The sequence below is a fragment of the Amaranthus tricolor genome, chromosome 13, assembly GCF_026212465.1.
Source record: "Amaranthus tricolor cultivar Red isolate AtriRed21 chromosome 13, ASM2621246v1, whole genome shotgun sequence".
NCBI lineage: Eukaryota > Viridiplantae > Streptophyta > Magnoliopsida > Caryophyllales > Amaranthaceae > Amaranthus > Amaranthus tricolor.
Genome location: NC_080059.1, coordinates 17,925,670 through 17,949,112, shown reverse-complemented (window position 1 = coordinate 17,949,112; position 23,443 = coordinate 17,925,670). Strand labels below are relative to the sequence as shown.

The window sequence follows — 23,443 nt, the reverse complement described above, 5'->3', positions numbered from 1 at the left end:
TTCAGAATAAATTTCAGTTTATGTGAGCAAGTTCTGTCAGAACCTCTGTTGCTATTTTTGAGACAGTTATAGTCATTTCGGGGTTCTGGTGTCTGCATGAGATTTGTATAGCATCAAGTCGCGGTCGTGTGGGCACTTGAATGTCTCCAAAATGAGTTCGTATGAGAGAGTTATGTTCAAAATAGTGAAATACCAACAGGCTATCATGAAAACCAATAATGAGCTTTCTATTTTGCCATTTACGGGGACGTTCTAATTGTTTCTGGGTTTTAGTGTCTGCATAAGAATAGTAGAGCTCTGAGTCATGGTCGCGTAGCCACTTGAATCGCTTCTATACGAGTTCTTATGCGGAAGTCATGACCAAATTACTAACAGGTGTCCTGATATGGTACTAAAATGGAATTTATTAAGTGAGATTAGAAACTATAAAAAAAATTGGATGTTTAGGGTTATTTATTGGGTATTTAAGATTAATTTAGGGTTATTATTCTTCCTTTATTGATTGGTATTGTTGAGTTATGGTTCTTATTTGAGTAATATGCGTGTTTGGTTCAAGTATAAATTTGGGAACTTAAGAATTGATTAGGTATTAATTAATTGATATAAGTTGGTTATTAGGATTTAAGAATTATGTAAAATTAGTTAAACTCCATTGATAGTAGCTAAATTTCTTACACGTTGATGATTGATGATGAATTGATTGGTATTTTAAATGGTGATTGTTGATTTCAAAGAAAATCAATTGAATTGTTTTGTTTTATAATAAAATATTCGACATTGAAAAATGTCCGTTTTTGGGAATGGACAACGGATATTTATATCCGGATTATTGTGAAATCCTATAGCTTGATAATAGGTAATGGTTATTCGGATCGGTCTCGAGCCCCCGATCCCGTTTCGTTCTTGCAAGAACAATATTTTTGGTGATGACGATCATCTGTGTTCTCAGGATTTAGACCAAGCCTACTTGCTGACGGTCCATATATTCCCACGTTTTAAATTGTTACTATATTATTATTTGAGTTTTGAATAAATATGTTTGGTATATAAAGTTTTGTTTGTTTCGCAATGAAAGCATATGTTTCATTTTCCGTATTATTTCGCTATTAACTTGTAAAGTTATAGCCGTATTTTGATTCGTTATGCACTAAAGGTTCATAGCCATATTTATGTCGATACCAAACGGTCTTTTAAAAGAGTTTGGATTTGGATAAAATAATGTTTATAAATGGTTACCAAGTGAACAAGGAATTTGATTGGAGATGTTTGTTAATGACTTGTATATAAATGTAATAGTTTGTTAGATTACTCAACAATTCAATTGTTGACAGTTTTTGATGGGGCCTATCCCTTACGGGGGATAGAACCACTTTCACGTTGCCAACTTTAGTGTGGATGGATGTGCTGCTCTTTTATGTGTCATGTGTTGCGATAGCGAGGACATCGTTTTTGGAAGTTAACTTATAATGATATTTTGACAAATCTTGTGTTGTAAAAAATTTTTTTTAAGAGTTTTTAATGTATTAACTTAACTTATAACTGGGTTGTAATTAATTGTATTACAGTTATGTAAAGTTTTTAAATACTATGATATTGGTTGTTGTGGTTATCGAGCCACAAGTCGGATTCAGCCCAAACTTCTGTAAGTCTTCCGTTGTGCTTTATAGATAGTAATATTATACTATTTACATTGGGTCGGGCTGTTTCAGTAGGTCTCATAAGAGGGGGGAATAGCCTGTACAAAACCCAGTTGTCTGACTGTCCTCTCAGGCAAATACACCTTGACGATATCGAAACAGGTGATACCTCTGATAAAGGTGGTGCGTAGGTGCTCATTTAATAATCTCCTAGGAGAAGTAATGTAAGGAGTTCATTCTATCTGCTTACAAGCAAAATTAGCATTAGCAAAATAATCTAAAATTAAAATAAAATGTATAACAATGTGTGATGTGATGTATAAAACTTGAGTCTCTGTCATGGAGTCCAATATACTCCTACAGTCTCTCAACCTACTGAGCTCACGAACTGGCTTCTGTGTGGACCACATCTTAGCCCTCGTCTTGTTAGGCACATCAACTTGACGAGGATGTCGGCGGAAGACCGAGAAGTACTCGTAGATCCTTTTCTGTAACAATGTAAGACAACCAGTAATAGTCTTCACCCAGCCCTAGACGCGATACCCAATTGCCGATACAAATAAACCAGAGTCACTGCATCCCAAGCAATCTCATCCTGATCGGAATTCACAGTAAGTATAGGGTGAGGTCGCATCCCAATTCTAGTCTTATCCATCAACAGTGTTGAACCCACAATGGTCATGTAATAGGCTGTATATTGTGTCTCTAAAGAATTCTTTCGCAGCTCAGACATGGGCTCTCCAAATGGACCGGCTAGCGCGAGCTTCCATTCACTATCAGCAGGTTCAGCGGGGAGTGAACCTTCAATACCAATACGTAAAATGCATTGCATGTCGTGCAACATAATGGTCATCTCCCCCCAAGGCATGTGGAAGGTGTTGGTATCTGGTTGTCACCTCTCCACAAAGGCCATAATTAAAACACTATCAATATGCTGGTGCATAATGTATGGCAGACGCCCAAGGGGAGTAGCATGTAAAACTCCGTACAGCTCATCAGACATATCTTGCAGTCTGATGATCGCCTCTAATGACTTCTTCTTAGTACAACATTCCAAAATTGAAGGCGTACGCTCAGAGCCCTCAAAAATAACCTTAGCTATGTGCCCCTCGTAGCTAGGTATCAAGCGGGCGTCAGTGGGGCCCCTGGGCTGGGGTAATGTGATCAGCCAGTCCGTTTCAGCGGACTGTTGGTGCCTCCTCCCCTGTAGAGCCGCATCGTCAACTTGGCTATATTCTACATGATCAGAAGCGTCTGCCGTACTAGGGCATGCCCGTGTAAACTTACCAACATGCCCTTGCACGATCGTCCAATAACCTGGCTGACCAATAGAGCCTTCGTAGTCACTATCTTCATCACTGGAGCCCCTCGAATTACTCTGTAGGCTCGTCTAGTCCTCAAAATGAGTACGCACTTGGTGCAGCGTACTCGAACGTTGGGGCTGACTATGTCTGGCCGTCTCTTCCTGCCTAGCCTGCCTAGCAAAACCCGTAACCCCCCTCTCATGAAGGTCCCCTCTCAGTAAAGTCGGCTTAGAGCTATTTTCGCTCAACATGCCTCTAAAAGAACTCTTTCCTCTTTCTTGGTTACCAGTCATTTACTATAATTTTGATAATTTAATTAACTATTAATAATAAATTAAAATAATAAAATATTACGTTAAGTTAATTAAATGAATAAAAGATAATAATTAATTAACATATTAATTCATGATTGAAAATGATTACGTAATTAACATTAATACCGGCACTAAAAAGAATATAAAATTAATTTTTAAATTAATGTTAATTTAATAAACACTTTTAATAATATAAATTATTAACAAAGAATGTAATTCATACATATAAACTAATAAACATTTAAAATAAATATTATTAAATTAATAAATTAAATTACTAAACATTTAATTAATATATTATATTAGTTAATAATTATTAATTTAATAGTATTATCGTTATTATAATTAATTTTCAACAACAACAACAACAACAACAACAACAACAATAATAATAATAATAATAATAAATTACTTATTATTAACAAATATAATTTATTAACATAAATATTAATTAATGACATATAAAAAGATAAAATTAAAAAAAAATAATAAGGAGGCAGTCGCGCGCGACCCAATTGCCGCTGAGTCGCACAAAACGTGCGACTGGCTCCTTCCTTTTTTATTTTTGAATAAGATTCGATTAGAAATTATCTCGACTTATTGTTGATGTTTTGAATTCTCTAGCTTTAGCTCCATAAATTTTATGTTTTGATTTAATGTTTTTAGAGTTATAAAAGTGTTATTGAGTAAGACTGAAATGTTTTATACAAATTTTAAGTATTGAGGTATTTTCGTCAATTTATTAAAATAAAAGTGGTGATAAGATAAAAAGAGTGACAAAGTTTAAGAATTGGATAAAAGAATAAGAAAAGTAAGATGCTTTCATAGTTTCATGGAAAAAGTGTCCATTTTAATTCAACAAAAAAGTACGTTGTTACTCAATTTCTTGACACCTGCCCTTCTGGTTTTCATCATCAAACATGGATAATTAACATATGGTGCCATTTCAACATCCCAATCATATCATTAATTGTCCTACCAATCCCCCATTTAGGGGATTATTTTATAATTTATATACTAATATTATAGATTTTTAGCACTAGTGTTAAGTATTCAAAAGTTTTGATTTTATTTTCTCATATTTGATTTTTGTATATTTGTCATTATATAGATTCAATTATAACTATATCTAATTTGATGAAATTTAAATTTATTAAAGTTGGTTTTAATAGACTTGACATTAAAACGAATTAAAAATAATTCAACATGACTATGTATCAATTAATTAATAGATTAAGATAAAATATATACAAATTAAAATTAATCAATAAATAATGTTAAAAAATTAATTAGGACATAAATAAGAAGTAGTAAATAAGGTGGAATATGTTTTATTTGCAACACATTAACTTTTTATACAATCAAATTATAAGTTTTGTTTTGATCCTTTTAGTTTCGATAAATTAACATTTATAAATTTACATTTTTCTATAACAGAAAGATGTTAGCCATTAAAGTTCTTGTAAATCATTTTCTGCTATCCCTTATGAAAATCAAGGTAGTAAAAACATTGATCTAGTGCTTACATAATGCTCAAAAGTCAAATCAAATGCCCTCATATATTTTTTACTCTAATTATAAATCACTCTTATAAGTTTGTATTTTATTCACAGTATATAAATGAAAATATAAAAAATGAAACTTATTTGATTCGTCTCAACGTATATTTTATCAATATTAATTTTTATAATTTTTAACTAAGTACAATAAAAGATATATAAGATTAAAATTAGTGCATCTCATTGTGTGAAATCAAATGTAATCAAATAAGACTTTTGAGTAGTATAAGAGGGAGTAATATACTACCAATAAATCTATAGTGATTGACTTTTAAAGTCCAATGCCACAATCTTTCAAACGTTCTTCAAAAATAAAATCTAAACCATCCTATTTTTTTATTAATTTAAGTGTGATTAAAATTCAAAAAAAAAGTATTAAAATAGAAAATAGCTATAAATAAAATCATTTTATACATAAACTATTAAATATTTTGCTATCATAAAAAAAATCTCAAATTTGGTATTAATTATATATTTTTAATTAATTAAATTTATTATAGTGGTAGTTTTTAAAGCCAACCGCTGTACATTACCCAGTATAATACTCCCCTTCATTCTAGCCTAAGTGTCTATGTTGTTTTTTGAATCTATTCATCAATCATTCTAATTTATATTTTACTTATAATTTATAGGTTTAATGTAGTCAGGGAAAATCTTATTTAATTTGTCTCAATATAAAATTTATTGTAAATCCAATTTAAATAAGTTTATTTCAATTCAGTAAAACCTAACATAACAAACAAACATATAATTAATTATACTAAGTTAATCTAATCAAATAGCTTTAGTTAAAATAAGTTAAGCTCAAATATGTTTATTTAAACAAAATAAGTTATCATCCGTGCATAAAATTTAATCTGATTAAAAGAACTTAATCAAACAAAACCACTCGCAAAATTAACCAAAAACAAGAATTTAGAATATATTTTATTTTTACAATGAGTTTGCTACATATCATTTTAGCTAACTCCAATAAATATATTTAGTGTGTTATTATAACTAGAAATGACTCCTGATATTCTTTCTCCAAACTTTTCTACAAATTTATTTTCTTGTGAATTTTGTCTTTCTATTTTTATACATACTATAACTTAATAAAGTTAAAATTGATAAACATAATAGAACTATTAAATTAGATAAATGGGGTGTTTGATAAATAATTTATTGTTGTTTGATTCATTTGACTTGTTTAACCAGTTGGTAGTACTAGTTTTTTGTTATCTGGATAAACTAGTTGTATAAGCCATATGTTAATGAAGATGTTTGGTAAAATCGATTGTTGGATATTGATTGATTATTGATTATTAGAAAAAAAAGGGTTAAAAAGTCAAAAATCAAAGATATCACTGAGCGCAACTTCGATTTCGACTAAAAAGCCAAATTTTTAAGTGATGATAAAACATATATGAAGAGTATATTTTTAATTGTTTGGCCCACCAACAAGTCCAAAAAATCAAAATTCAACTCCTAAAAAGCTATTCACAAGACACAAGGAAATATTCTTCTATCCTACTTTTTTGTCTTAACGTTTATTCTAATTAATCGTAATAAATTTGTCTTATTTATATTTTTATATATAACGAGACCACAATAATTCGTCTAATTTCATGAACTCAACTCTCTCATCGTGGTGTTAAAAGTAAATGAGCGAAGACGAATGGGACATAAAGAGTATTCCTCCTATCAACGGTATCCAAATAGTTAGGAGTACTTCATATTAGGAGTAGTAGTAGATAAGAGAAGCACAATATCGTGACTCATAGGATAGAGAAACTAAATTGTTCATCGTACAAGTATAAAACTACGAATGCTACGTGTTATTATACCATGATTTACTGTCATTATTCCTTTTCCATAACATTTTTGAGGTACAAAAGAATGTGCTTTATTTCTATTTTACCTTTTTCTCCCTTGTTCTTCTTTTTTTCTCTATAATTTATTTATTTATCTCTTCAAAGCTTAGAATTATGCTTCATAATTAATTAATTAAAAAAAACCCTAATGATATTTATTCAGGGGAAAAACAAGAAGATGATGGAAGGAACTGATAATGGCTATCCTCTTACTGAAACTTTTTCAAGATTATCATCTCTTTTAGCTTCTATAGATCGTGATTTTCTTATTGCAACTGATGATACCCAGGTTTGTATTTTATTATTTATCGAACTTTTTATTTATTTTATTTTATTTTTTAAATTGTTATCTATTTGTCGTTAAATATTCCATTTTAAAATTTGAGTTCTTAATATTAACATTTGAAATTATATAAATTAAATATTTAAATTGATGGTTAAACCTTAAAAAAGACTTCATATTCCCATCAATTGTACGGTCTCAAACTTAATATAAAGATTTTATCTGTATGTTATTTTAATATTATGCTATGTAAATTAATTATATCACAGTATTCTCAAACTAAATATAGATAAATATATTTAAGGGTTGTATTTTGATTGATTTTAGTTATATATAGTAATTTTAAAAAGGTTCAACAAAATTAATTTTAAAAAAAAGGTTGAATAAAATTAATCTTTATTTGGGTTTTCATAATATATATGAGTAGAAAATATCTCAATGAAAAATAATCAGTTTTATGTAATTCATGGAAGTAATGATTTATTTTAAACTTTTTAAGTTTATGTTACATAAGTTTTATGTAAATTATGGAGCATAATAAATAAAAAAAATAATGGAAAACAAATGATTATTAGATAATAATCTTTTGATTTATGTGTCCTAATATATTCATTGTAATCTATATTAATTCTCTATGTTTGATCTTGTTTTGATGGGATAGGTAACATTGATATATTTTCACTTTTCAATTATGTGCTTAAGTTTTTAGTTAAGTTGGTAATTTGACATATTATTAGAAGTTCATCATAATAGATAGATCACGAGTTTTAACTTCATACAAAGCTCATATCAAGGTAAATTATTAGTACTCCTATTATGCATAAGAAGGACATGAGTTGCATACATATTGCATGAGACATGATAGTGTAAGGAGTGTAACATATCATCTTAAGCTTTTTAATCGTTAGTTTAGACTTTTGGTTTGAATAAATTTTCTTGAGACATGATTTACTTAGGATCAATTAAGTGAAAATATTTAAGGGATAAATAACAATTAAGGTAGGAAAATAAAATTAGTTAGACAGATGATTAAAGAAATTTGATTGTTAGAGGTAGAAAATTTGTTAGAAAGTAATGAAAATTTTGATTAAATGGCAATTAGTTCCCTCATTTTGTGTATAAATTAACCCTATGAAAGAGTGGGAGAATTTTTTTCCTCCAAGTGAGGAAAAATCATCCTCAATTTTGTAATTATTTTTTTAGTTTACTTTCAATCGCCTCTTTCTAAGGTCGTTCCTAGGGGTAGATAAGGAGTGCCGCCGCCAAGAGCTCAGCATGCATAGGGGTCTAATTTAAGTGTAATCTATAAGTCTACAGTAGACATTTTCAGTAAGAAGCCATGTTTGAGAGAGAAGAAAAAAGATAAACTTTGAAGGAAATAATTTATTTCAATAAATAACTAAATGATTACAAAAGTAATCATCTTATTAGTTGATAATTAGGCTTAAAAACTAAGGCTATAATGGAATAAATGTTAAGTATAAGTGTGAATTAACAAAATTAGCGATTAATTTGAATGTGGCTTTCAAACAAATTAAATAAAATTCCTATAAACCCTTATCAAATAAACCTTTTAAATTTTATATAGTTTGTTGCGTAAAGTAAAACCATTATTTTAGGGTGACCTATAATATATACAATTAATCCAGTATAATATTTATTAAATCAAGAAATATACAAGACATTCACAAAATGAACATCATTATTAAAATAGGAATAAGAAAAATATAAGACGAGTACTTGTTAAAGGGTGACCATATGCCGAACCATTGACAAATTTGACATATATTTTGTTTATCCTAATGTTATCAATGACACGTTTACACTTATGATGATAATTATAATATAAAGGGATTCGTCTCTATTGATTTTTTAAGTACTTATTAAAGAGAGGGCTCATATCCAATAGTTTTACTTAGGGCCTATAAAATGATCATGAACGACATCGCCTCTTTCACAATTATTTGAAATACTTCGTTTGCATCTCTAATTACCCTTATTTTATCAATTTGACTTTTTTACTCCTTAAATATTTACTTTGAGTAGATTCTAAGTTTATGCTCTAAATGTGCAACAATTTTTTTTTTATTAATTATCTAAACAAATGTACTTTTCTATTGTGAAAATAATATTTTGATTTTCCTTTATAATTTCTCTATCCATCTATGATAGGCAATTGAAACAGTTTGATTTTTCTGTACGCCGACACTACTATCGTAATAATAATATTTTGATCTATTTTTAGTAGAACACTTATAAAAGATACAAAAAAACATAGTTGATTGACATTGATTTCCTTCCTTAATTCCTATAATTCTTCTATTTGTCCAAAAATTGTAAATTTGATTATCAGGATTATGAGTTAATTTTGCTAATATTTTACCCAATTTATGTTATTTGGACGGGAGAATTTTGTTTAATATATATATATATATATATATATATATATATATATATATATATATATATATATATATATATATTCTCTTTAACTTTAAACATTAGAGTGATCAAAAGTTAATATGATTAAAAGAACTTTTTTTATAAGCTTAATTAAACTAAAAGTGTTCAAAATAAATCTGACAATTCGATATATACTGAATTTTGTAATTAAATTCGACATCATTTAAACCGACTTAAAACGCTTTTCTCAATATTAATTTGATATATGACATAGATGAAAATCGTGTCTACTTAAAACACCTCTTTTGAGTGCATGATCTGAATTAAAATGCAAGATTACCTAAGAATGGTAGTAAAGGAGATGCTTGTGATTTGTGAACTAACTAAATTGCCAAAAAGAAAGATCTAGTAGAGTTTACTACAAGGAGACAGGTGGACAGATGGACAACCATTTCCAAACTATTCCATCTTTTCTTTCTTTTATCATAAAGCTATATTATAGTAGTACTTCATCGGACTTTTCTAGCTAGTACTATTATAAGTCTATAATATTGTCTATTTTTTTTTTATTTTTTTTATTTTATTTTTTTATGCTTCATATTAACTTGTGATAGTGAATTTCTATTAGCTGCAACTTGTGCAATGTAACTAACGGTTAAAATATGAGCAAGTTTTTACTAATTTAATCTACTCTAGTCTTATAAATGCGTAGGAAAAAACAACAAACTGTACTTCTAAGATTTTGAATATCTAAACTAGTATAAATTGTAAATAAACTAGATGATTGTAAAATGTATATAACATCAACTATCAGTCTATCATTCATTTTTTTTTATAGATTACTAGTATACAGACTCATACAATACATAAAGTTATTAGTTTAAAGTATATATAAATATAAATTTTGAATAGAAATTCAATTACATGTTATCAATGTAAAATTATAATATCCATTTAATATTTTTTGAGAAATTTCATGTGGTAACTCTGAGGTTTTGGGTTTTCCACATGGTAATCAAAACTTTTAAAACATTCACACGGAAATCTTAAAGTTTACCAAATTGTTCCACCGTGATCTTTTTCCACATAAAACATTAGCAAACGTTAATTTTGAAGCTTTAAGGCTGTTGTACATCTATTATGCAACTCACATTTTCAAATGCCATTAATTTCAACTTTTTTCCCCCAAAATATAAATCATAACTCTAGGATCTTTGTATTTGTGGGAAGATTATGGTTTGGATGAAAGATGGTAGAGTTAGAGTTTATGTTTTGGGGAAAAAGGTTGAAACTGATGGCATTTGAAATGATCAGTCGCATATATAGAAGTACAGTAGCCGTAAAGTTTCGAAATTAACGTTTGCTAACTTTTTATGTGCAAAAAGGTCACAGTAGAACAATTTGGTAAACCTCAGGGTTACCGCGTAGATTTTCTAAAAGTTTTGGTTACCACGTGGAAAACCTAAAATCTCAGGGTTACCACGTGGAATTTGACATATTTTTTATAAAATAGAAAGAGAATTTTAGAATATATAGAGCTTTTAATGAAAACAAATCTAGTTGTTACTATATTCATTAATCTAAGGGAAAAATTATTAGGAGTAGTTTTTTGCTTATTTCCCTTTATTAATAATACGAATTTTTGATTACCATGAATAATACGAACTCCGAGGGTTTTTCCTGAAATATCCCCAACATGTTAAATTAAAGTATAAGAAATTATATGACCAAACAAATTGGTAAATTAGCTAATAAAACTAAAGTTGATATTATTTTAGGAAACAATCCCTTAAGTTGGTGTCATTCATTTTTAATTAAAAATTGTATGAATGTATGAAAATTAACAAAATGTTGTATTATTCACGGTATTTTTTCCTAATTAAAGTTATCATACTTTTTAAGGAAAATCTAGGTAATCTTCCAACAACGTTATCATAATAATTCTTTATCATTCTCAAAATAATTTTTAATTAGCATGTATCTTTTGTTTGTTGAAGAAATATTTTAGAAATTAAAAATTTTAATGAAAAACTTTTATTAATTAGCAAATGCTTCAACATAGAAAAGCAAATATAAAATCTAGGAAACTTTAATTGAAAAACTTACTTAGCTTTTAAATTCAAAAATATACTTCATATTCTAAAAAAATTTATTCACACAAAGTGTTCCATTTAATTTTTCACCATTTTAAGGTTGTCAAATGGGACCACATGGAAAAGAGAAAGAGCGTAGTGTCTTAAATTTTAATAGGGATAAGTGTGGTTAATGAGTGTAAAGGTGTGAAAAAATTAAATTGATAAAGTTAATATATCCAAAATACAAATGAGATATTTATGTTGACATGACTGTACTCAATAAGAAAATAAGACATTTAAGGCGAATAGAAAGGAGTAATACTCATAGATTAAGGAATAAATTGACGTTACTTTTATAAGAATTATTTTGATATGGAAATTCACTATATGAATGATATGTGGAATTTGACTTTCTTTTTATTACTATCTTTGTTTTTTTTAAAACGCCCTATTTGCTTTTTGAGTAGTATTCATCAATCGCTCTTAATACGTAATTTATTCTTAATCTATAAATTAAAACATAGACAAATGGGATCTTATTTGATTCATCTCAACATAAGTTATATTAATATCTATTTTTTATGATTTTTAATTATGCACAATTAGAGATATTAAAGATTGAATTAGTGCATTGACAAACGTGCAAAAAGCAAAAACGAAGGGAGTAGGTTATATGATATGATATGATATGATATATGAAGATTTGATGATAATGGAGTTTTCTTGTTTCTGATAATTATAGTTATTTTCTTATATCATTACAGAAATGTATGTTTAATATATATACATGAGAATTAACTGACTAATGATAACTGCTCAACAAAAGATAACTGCCTAATAATATGATGAAACTGCATAAACTGCTTTCCAATACTCCCCCTCAAGTTAGGTCGTGGGATCACTGATGTCTAACTTGCATAAAGTGCTATTGAAAACCTGTGATGAAACTGCTTTTGTGAGAATGTCGGCTAGTTGGTCTTTAGATCTAATAAAAGGGATACGGATGACCTTGCTTTCTAGCTTCTCCTTGATAAAGTGTCGATCGATCTCTACATGTTTCGTTCGATCATGTTGGACTAGGTTCTCGGAGATGCTTATTGCTGCTTTGTTGTCACAATATAGAAGACTCGCCTGTGTCTGGTGAAAGCCCAGCTCTCCTAGAAGTTTCCTGATCCATAGAATCTCTGTAACTCCTTTTGCTATCCCTCTGAATTCTGCTTCAGCACTGGACAGAGCGAGCACCTTCTGTTTCTTACTCTTCCAAGTGACTAGATTACCTCCTACAAGAGTGAAGTATCCTGAGGTGGACTTCCTGTGGTCCCTATCACCCGCCCAATCAGCATCTGTGTCACCAATGAGATTAAGATTATCATTCTTTGAGTAGAAAACTCATTTATTACTGGTTCCCTTTAAGTATCTCAGGATCCTCAAGACTGCTGCCATGTGTTCCACTTGAGGTCGATGCATGAACTTGCTTACAATCCCTACTACATAGGCAATATCTGGTCTCGTGTGGGATAAGTAGATCAGTTTTCCCACCATCCGTCTATAACGATCTTGATCTGCCGCTTCTGCCCCTTCAACGATTTGTAGACCATGATTAGCTACCATAGGAGTATCTGCTGGCTTGCAGTCTAACATGCCTATTTCTGCTAAGAGATCTAAGATGTACTTTCTCTGATTGATAAATATCCCCTTCTTTGATCTTAGAACTTCTATTCCAAGGAAGTATTTCAGTTGTCCCAAATCTTTCATCTCAAATTCTTGGAATAATTTGCTCCTGAGGCGATCAATTTCCTTGGAGTCGTTTCCAGTAATCACCATATCATCTACGTAGATCACGAGGCATGTAATTTGATTTCCACTCCGCCTGAGGAACAGAGTATGGTCTGAGTTGCTCTGTTTGTAGCCAAATCTCTTCATTGCTGTAGTGAATCTCCCAAACCACGCTCTAGGGGATTGTTTCTAGCCGTATAGTGCTCTTTTAAGTCGACACCCCTCTCTTTGACTGAACTTATCTGAATACCCGGGTGGTGGCTTCATGTATACCTCTTCTTCAATCTCTCCATGTAAGAAGGCGTTTTTTACATCAAATTGGAACAGAGGCCACTCTTTATTTGCTGCTACTGAGAAGAGGACTCGAATGGTGTCAATTTTAGCAACAGGTGAGAATGTTTCTGAGTAATCTACCCCGTAAGTTTGTGTGTACCCTTTAGCAAAAAGTCTTGCTTTATACTGCTCAATGGTTCCATCAGCATGATACTTGACTGAAAAAAACCCATTTACAGCCAACCATCTTCTTATCACTGGGTAATCTGCATTTCTCCCACGTTCTGTTTTTCTGGAGAACCATGATCTCTTCGTCCATAGCTTGCTTCCACTTTGGTTCTTGAAGGGCTTCTTCAGTGGTTTTCGGAATGGTACTGGAATAAAGGGATGTATTGAAGGCAACAACAGTTTGTGATAGTTGTTCATCATCTGGTCTATCAATAGGATATCGGGATCTCTGAGATTCATACTCAGGATTATATCGCTTAGGGGGCATTCCTCTTGTACTTCGAGGGGGCAAATTATATTTCCTGGGCACAACAACACTACTTGGCACAATATAGTCAGTAATAAAAGGAGCAGTAGGACTCGGTGTTACCTCTCGTTCGGCCGGATGCTCAGGGACTGGAGCGGTAGTCGGTGTTACCTTTCATTCGGCCGGATGCTCAGGGACTGGAGCGGTAGTCTGAGGAGGTGATTCAGGAACAATGTCAGTGGCAATATCGGTGGTAGTGCCTACTTGCTCTTTGGGAGCTCGACTTTTAGCCAAGGGATGAGTCAACCAGCTGAGATCCTCACTCATAATCTCCCCCTGAGATCGAGGTTGGGTCTAGTAGGGAGAGTGTTCAAAGAAGTCACAGTCCATGGTGGTATAAAGTCTGTGATGAACAGGGTCATAACATCGATAGCCCTTTTGAGTAGTACCATACCCAAAAAACACACATCTCACTGCCCGTGGCTCAAACTTTGTTCGGACTCTAGATGGAAGATGAACATACACAACACACCCAAATATACGAGGAGGAAGAGAGTGAGAGGAGGGAACAGGAGTAAAGGTATTGAGTGTTGCAAGAGGGGTCTGGAATTTGAGGATTTTTATGGGAAATCGGTTTGTGAGATAGGTAGTAGTAACAATAGCCTCTGGCCAAAAATGGACAGGTACTTGAGTGTCAAACATGAGAGCCCGTGCTATGTCAAGAAGGGTACGGTTTTTGCATTCAGCAACCCCATTTTGTTGAGGAGTGTCAGGGCAGGATGTTTGATGAATAAGACCATGTTCAAGAAAAAACTATTTCATTGCAAGAGAGGTATATTCACCACCATTATCTGAGCGAAGGATTTTAGGTTTTGCATGGAACTGAGTGAGAATCATGTTATAGAATTTTACAAAGACATCAAAAACCTCAGATTTGTGCTTTAAAAAATACACCCAGCACATGCGAGAACAATCATCAATAAATAACACAAAGTATGAAAAACCATGAGAGTCAGTATATGGGGCTGGGCCCCATACATCAGAATGCACTACATCAAATGGGTTAGGGGCACGAGTATTACTAGGAAAGTAAGAATGTTTATGACTCTTAGCCAGTACACAAGTTTCACAATCTAGAGCTTCAGTACAACTATGAAGCGAAGGAAAAAGATGTTTTAGATAACCTAAGGATAGATGACCTAAACGACGATGCCAAGTCCGCAATTAGTGAGCAGGAGATCCATGAGCAAGCATTGCGCCACTATTTTGATTCACCTCATCGACATAGTATAGTCCACCTCGTTCAGTACCACGCCCAATGATCGTCCCCGTCTGAGCATCCTGTACAATACAATTTTTAGAGGTTAAAAGCACAGTACAGTATAAGTCCTTGGTTAACTGACTAATGGATAATAATTTATGAGACAAGCTGGGAATTAACAAGAAATTTTTAAGATGAAGAGAGGGAGAAATATTGACTGCTCCAGCTTGGGCAACCGGTACACACTCCCCATTGGCCGTTTGGATATGTGTTCGGGTAGTAGTATGGGTGGATAAAAAATCACTAGGATCAAAGGTCATCGTATCGGTCGCCCCACAGTCAAATATTCATTGAGATTGACGTTTATGGCTAAGGAGACTTGTGGAGATTTGGTGATGTGGGCTGGAACTGGTATTGGGCTGCGTAGTTGGGCTGAAGGGTTTTTTAGTGGGAATAGGGTTTGTTAGGTTATAAATAGGGTTAGTGGGAACGGTTTTGGTGTCCCCCTTTCTCTCTTCCTCCCTGACGACTAGACTTTCTCTCTTTTCCTCTTTCTGATTTTCGCCATTGTAGCTCACCTCTCTTGTGGTTACTGTGTCTCCTTCCCCGTTACCTGATTTGCTGCATGATGAGTTGGGTTGCTCAGCAGTAATTAGTTGGGCCTTGCCGCCGGTCCGGCTTGCCGGTGCCTTGTGGCGGCCCGCCGTTTCTGTAGATCATCCCACCACTCAGGGTATCCCACAATCTTGAAGCATCCTTCCCTAGTATGCCTTGAACCACCACAATGAGTACATCGAAGTTTACTCCGGTCATCTTCTTCTCGGCTTTTCTGGAAGGATTTGTTTCTTGTGGCCAAGCCCGATCCAATCTCTGAGGGATTTGTTCCCAGTGATGAGACGCCATTCATAATCCGTCGGCGTGCTATTTCTCGTCTGATTGTAGCGTAGGCTATCTCCACCGTCGGTAAGGGGTCACTGTTGAGAATTTCTCTTCTTTCTTTGTTAAGGTTATCATGAATTCCAATGAGGAATTGGTAAAGCCGTTGTCTCTGTATGTATCTATTAAACTCGGTTATGTCTTGTGAGCATTTCATTGGGTTTGGCATTCTCCAGTCAATCTCTTTCCACAACATGTTTAGTTTACCATAGTAAGTTTCAATAGCGTCATTGCCTTGTTTCATTGTCGCTGCCTTGGAACAGAGATCAAAAATTTGAAGTTCATCCCTTCCATATCCCAAGAGGCTTTCGATTCCTAGCCATAGACTTTGTGCTGTCATATAATCTAGGAACTGATTGACAATCTCTTCATCTATATTCTCAATTATCCATGATATGACCATGGCGTGTCTTTGTTCCCATTGAGCGTAATTGGGATTTGATGGGGGTGGAGGGGCAGCAGTGATGTGGCTGAGCCGCCCTCGACCTCCAATGGCTACGTGCATCAATTTGCACCATTTAGTGTAATTGTTATATGTGAGTTTTTCTGAAATTTTGACAAAGGTTGAATTTTCTGTTTGGTTATGTGGTTTGTTAAGTTTTTGAAACATCTGGAACATCTGTTCCAACTGTTCCAAGGACATTGGGTTATTGTGTGTTTGTTCTTCTGGAAAATCAGCCATTTGCAGGTAAGAAACGGTAGATGATGAGGCCTTTCCGGAACTAAACCCTAAGGCTCTGATACCATGAAGATTTGATGATAATGGAGTTTTCTTGTTTCTGATAATTACAGTTATTTTCTTATATCATTACAGGGAATGTATGTTTAATATATATACATGAGAATTAACTGACTAATGATAACTGCTCAACAAAGGATAACTGCCAAATAATGTGATGAAACTGCATAAACTGCTTTCCAATAATATAATGGATCAATAACATACTTAAATGCAATCTACTATGTTAAATTCATACATTCGTCTATTTGATTAACTTATCAGACTCTATTAGTTTGAATTTTATATTTTCATCTTGTTGATTAACTGATAAGCATTTAACATAAATTTATCCTGAATCAAAATCACTCCTAACCTAAAAACTTCTATTTTATCGACTAGTTTAATAAAGACATTTTGTTTTAAGAATACTTGGCACAAATTAAAATACAAATTCATAATTCTGTAAAGATATCACAATAATTTTAGTCCATACTTCAATTGAAATTAACCTATCTACACGAGATATGAAATCTATTCACTAGATGTATTAGATAGTTCCAAACATGCAAATATAAGTCTAAAACATATTATAGAACACATGTGCAAATTTGATAACTATCAATTCGAGAAACATATAAATAATAAAGATACTAACAAGGATCTAAAAAAACAATAGTAGCACATAACTAGTAAACATGAGAACTTACTTGATAATAAGCAAGGAAAACAAAGTAAATATTGATCTAGAATTGATGAAATAGATGAATGACAAAATTTTTTTGAACATAAACTAAAATGGAAACTAAAACTAACTTGAATGCCCTAGGTTTCTTGGGTAATAGGCTATCCATCTTACCCTAAATATTAGAAATATAGAATTAAAATAAATAAACTAAATCGACCAAATATTCAGCTCGTAACAATGGAAGCACGCCAGGGTTTAGGCGGTGACTCGTCGCTGCTACCTTGAAATCTCAACTCTAGAAATTATAAATTTCATTTAACCTATAAATCTACAAATTTAAATCATTTTGATGCTAACAATAAAGAAGAAAGATTCAACACAAGAATAATGTTTATAATCTCAATATTATTAAGTGGCTCATATTTTTAGACTTGTATCTAGGCATAGCTTATGAGATTCAATAATTATCAATATCATAATGATTTACTTTTTGTTTACGATTAAAAGTAAACATTATCTAGGACTTCACATAACATGAAGTGAACATGATTTAATAATCTGTTTTGGTCAATTCATTGTCAATGAACTACACTAATTAAAAGTTTATGTACTTTTTGGTTGAAGTCTTAAGATATATATGTTCCATATAATTTATCACTTTGTATCAAATGAGAGTCCTCAGAGCTAAATTTTACATACAACACAAACCATATCGATACCGGATGATAAAAGTATCACTTTTCATTTAATTAAAATAAAGAATAGATGAGATTCGAAGATATGATCTTTTATCACATTAATTTTAAGAATCAATTCAAGTAAAAATTTAAAATGATGTTGAGGTCCTAATAGGTGAAGTATTATCTATAGTCTTTTGTCTCTATCAATTATAAAATCCAAATTCAAAAAACTAAAGCATCTCAGCTTCATCACAAGAAGATATTTAATGGCTTAGTGAATGGTGTGGTTAACTGGTTAGAGAAAATCTTAATAAACAACGATTATTTATGAGAGGTTAATAAATTATCTTTATGTAGTAAGATGTGATAGGGTGAGAATTTTGTTATTTTAATTTATCTTTTTAGTTTTATTTATTTCAATATTTTTTATTTTTACTATTATTAATTAGGAATTTTTGAATCAGTTATCATAAGAGTATGGAGTTTAGCATACAATTCTAATTGACATTAGAGATGCCCACACTATTTTTGAGCATTCTATGAATTCTTCTAGAGGCAGTCATTATCAATTTCCAGGCTAGCCAAACAAGGCCTTGTCATCCCTACCAGTCCATTAATGATATGGTACATTATATTCTAACCATTACACAACACGTGGGTCATCTATAGACCTATGCCTTTTTTAATATAGTCATGTCTTACTTAACCGTTAGGTTTTTTATTTTAAGTAATGATTTTTGTCATTTGAAATATGTGTAAACATTTTTTTTTGTTGTAGTTTTTTTTTTTAATTTGTACATGTGAATATTTTTTTGTGGTAGTCCTCTTTTAAATTTATACACTTGGTCTATGTGGAAACCTTTATATTGTGGTCGTCTTTTAATTTGTAGATTTAGAAATCTTTTTATTATGATCCCCTTCTTTTTACTATAGATTTAGACATTAGCTTATTTATATTAATAAATTATTTTAACCAACTAGTTTATCAAATATTAGTGTTGGTTGATTTGATCACCCAATCCTCTATTTGCGTGAAATTAAATTAAAATTACACAATAAACTATTTTGACAAACACTCATTATATGTTGGTTAAAAAGGAGCTGGTAAAATTTTTTTTTCACAAATTGTTGTATACACCCATTTCACTGGGACACATGTACTGTGTAAATGGTTTGATTAATCTGTCAATGCAACAATTATAATATGTTGAAGGATGAATTTGGGCCCTTGCAGATGACGGTGTCTCCCAAGCGTCGCTGATTTTTTTTAGTTTGGCCCTCATATCCTTATTTATTGCATATTGCTAATTATATTTCTAGTAAGTATACCAAAGTTGGTGGTTCAATGGTAAACAAATCTATTCATGTGTTTTAATAGCCAATAATCACAAGTGAATTCTTGCTTGTTTCTCTTTAAGTGCCAGTACATTTTACTTTATCATGAAACATTATCAATTTGTGCTTTATATTTACTGATTGTTTTGACATAGGATTAATGAAAGTTTTTACTATATCTTAGAACTTTATAAGCCATAGAAATCATATTTGCTCAATAGGTGAAAATCTCGGAGCTTCAAGGCAAGGTAGTAGGGATATACTTTTCGGCCAATTGGTACTCCCCTTGTCGAAAGTTTAACAAGCTTCTAATCGAAGTTTACGAGCAACTCAAAAGACAAGGGTGTGACTTCGAGATTGTTTTGGTGTCTTCTGATGAGGACATAGGTGCATACAACAATTATCGCGCATCCATGCCTTGGCTTTCGGTACCCTTCTCCGATTTGGAGACAAAAAAAGCCTTAAATCAGACCTTTCATGTTGAAGCCATGCCATGTTTAGTATTCTTACAACCTAATGATGGTGGAATCGATGATGGTGCTAATACATTGCTTGATGGCGTCGAACTCATTTATCGATATGGAATCGAAGCATTCCCGTTTACGAGGGAGAGATTGGAGATATTGCATATGGAACAAAGGGAGAAGGAAGAAAGGCAAACATTAGTTAATTTGTTAACTAATAATGGAAGGGATTATGTTTTGAGTCATGATCCTTTGTCTAACCAGGTTAGTATATGCTTAATTACATCCTATATTAATACTTCATATACTTAATAATTATGTTAATCATTCACTTGTTGTTTGTTCTTGATAAAGTCAAAGATCGATACTCCTAAACGATATATCTTAGTAGATGTTAACATTGGTTTTCTATTTAACCAAATTTGTTGATTGATCTTTGTGGCAATAGCTTATCGTATGACGATAGGACTGTTTGAATATCATAGGTACATGTGACGTCGTTACAAGGTAAGACGATAGGACTATATTTTGGCGCACAATGGTGTATACCTTGTGTCGAGTTCATCCCTAAGCTAACCTCCATATACCGAAAAATAAAGCAAACAATTCGAGAAGTTCATCGCACCGAAAACCAAGAAGACTTTGAGATAGTATTTATATCAAGTGATCGCGATGAGGCTTCCTTTGTGTCCTTTTTTGAAACAATGCCATGGTTAGCTTTGCCGTTTGGTGATGCGACCAACAAGAGCCTCGCTAAGCATTTCGATGTGCGTGAGATTCCGTGCTTGGTCATCTTGGGCCCGGATGGTAAAACCGTAACCAAGCAAGGACGGTATTTAATAAACTTATACCAAGAAAACGCCTACCCATTTACTGATGCAAGGTTGGAATTTTTAGAGAAACAATTGGAAGAGGAAGCTAAGAGTTTGCCTAAAACAGCATTTCATGCAAGGCATCAACATGAGCTGAATTTGGTGTCTGAACAGACTGGTGGTGGGCCTTTTATTTGTTGTGATTGTAATGAACAGGGTTCAGGTTGGGCCTACCAGTGCCTTGAATGTGGGTTTGAGGTCCATCCAAAATGTGTTGGGCCTAGTCCACTACATAACACTTAATGGAGTTGGGATATTAAGGGGAAAGATTAGATCATAGAGGAGTGTTATTATTAAATTAACCTCTTAAACTTGTTTATCCTTTTTGATTAGGAAGGAATTAAATTTGGTTGTGTAACATTGACATATTAATTGGTAACAACATGGATGCTTCTCTTTGTGGGTGTAAATTCAAGATGATTATTAATGTAAAAGAGGTTTGGATATATGATATGTTTTGTTAATTTTCGATTAATAGTTTATCATTTATGTGAGACGGTCTTTTTTGAAATGCGACTCATATACGGATTAAATGGCTCAACTAATAAAAAAAATAAAGTATATAAATATTTATTTTGATGGTCTTATCGATAGACAGTTTTTCATAAGACTATTTGCCAACAAAGCAATCATTTTGGGATTGGATTCAGTATTAAAAAGTTTAATGTAAGTAAACTTTACCTTGTATTTCTAGAGTCTACTTTCAAGACTAAAATTCGTAGATATCTAGCGTTCTTTTTTTTTTCCTTAAGAAATCCTGGTTTTGATAATTGGTTTTACCTTATATTCTTGAATCGTTATTAATTATTTATTGATTACAATTTACTAATAACTTCCTAAATAATTATTATTTTTTTTCTTTCTTTTCAAATGTCTCATTTACTTTTGGGTTACTATTCATCAATCACTCTTAATTTGGATTTTACTCTTAATCAATGTATTAAAACAGTCAAATAAGAGTTTTTTTTTATTTGTCTCAACATAAGGTTTATTGATATCTAATTCTAATAATTTTTAATTATTCACATTATCACTATTAAGTATTTAACACATGTATTGACAAATATGTAAAAAGCAAATGGGAGATTTAAAATGAAACAAAGGGAGTATTCGTTCAATTAAGGGCAAATTGGATCAGGTATAAAAGTGGAGTGGAAAGTTTGGTAAAATAATTGCTTAATTTTAATGGGCTTGGTTAAGGAAAAAATATTTGTTGGGAGTAATTGCTTAACACCAAATTGAGAATTAAATGTAAATATTTATCTTATAAGTAGACATTAGTCTCATATTACATTGCGATGGACAATGATAACAAATTTATTTTAAATAACTATGAAAATTAATAAAATAATATTTTATTAATTAACTGTAGATCCCTATATTAAAATTAATTAATCACTAAGGCCATAAGCGAAGGTACATTACCAGGCACCCTTACCAAAAATGTAATCCATATATATATATAACGCATAAGCTTCCGCTAGAAATCCTATTCTAATTAAAATTTTAACCGATATGTTTTAAGGAGCAAAATTTGGTAAGCAGAAATTTGTGCACATAAAGATTAATAGAGGCAACATAGGACCCCAAGGCTACTAAAGTATCATAGTAGCAGTAGAATTTTATATGTAACACGTGATATTCTTGATGTTCTTTGGGCGTGTCCAATAAATACATGTAAGGATATTCTTAGCTAAAACTTATTTGGAAGAAAGTTGAATGAAAATATTTGCTTAGTTTATCTACAAGGGAGCATAGAAAACGATCTACATCATTTATAAACATTGGACAAAGAAGGCCAATTCCAAGCAACTTTGATTTGTAAGTCGCACGATCATCCTACAATGCAACCTAGAAGTAGAACTTCAAAATTTCAAGGTCAAAGATGCATCACAGTGATAAGGTCAAAGATCTTTCTCGTCTTCCTCTTCCTCTTCATCGGCATCCCAAAGGAAATGTGTGTATGATGCTAGAACGTAACTGCACAATCAAAATCAGACATAAAATTAACTCCCATTCACTAATTAATCCCTCAGGCCTCAACCAGGGGTGGGCAAATGAGACCCGACACAACCTTAACTATCAAAAATGAAACCGAAACAATATGTTGACCAAGACAAACATCTGAATTGCCTACTCGCCTACCTTTACCCTCAGGTCAGGCCTCAACAATTATAGAAATTAGAAGTTGAAAAATGGAGGCTCACCAGTCATCAGAAGCTGCTTTGATAGCTTGATCAAAGTAAGTCTCAGCTCTTGAAAAGTCTTTCTGAGTTTTCCATATCAAATCAGCATAGAGAGATAAAACGTTTCCGTAACCGGGATTCGGCTTTAAAATAATCTCCTCGAACCTGTTTGCAATACCAATAGTATGCATCACTAACTTATAATTTATTGATCTTTCATGCTTGTGCTGATCAATCTCTGTATTGCATTTCAATGGAGACAAGTAATTATAATGTTCCATTGGATTCTCAATTTACATACAAATTAAAGCCAGAACCACTTTATAGTAGATCAAAGTGTAAAGTCAAAAC

At 31.9% G+C, this 23,443-nt stretch overlaps 1 protein-coding gene across 2 annotated transcripts; it reads left to right on the top strand.

The window, feature by feature from the left end:
• The first annotated feature begins 6,514 nt into the window (after positions 1–6,514).
• On the top strand, positions 6,515–21,352 carry LOC130797502 (probable nucleoredoxin 2). Of its 2 annotated transcripts, XM_057660108.1 has the most exons (4): positions 6,515–6,682; positions 6,831–6,956; positions 19,792–20,298; positions 20,520–21,352. In XM_057660108.1, the coding sequence occupies exons 2-4, from the start codon at positions 6,846–6,848 to the stop codon at positions 21,147–21,149; spliced, it is 1,248 nt and encodes a 415-aa protein (XP_057516091.1). In that variant the 5' UTR covers positions 6,515–6,682; positions 6,831–6,845; the 3' UTR covers positions 21,150–21,352. The 2 variants fall into 2 exon arrangements, with proteins under 2 accessions (XP_057516091.1, XP_057516092.1); XM_057660109.1 differs by lacking the exon at positions 6,515–6,682 and having other exon boundaries at positions 6,692–6,956.
• Positions 21,353–23,443: the final 2,091 nt, after the last annotated feature.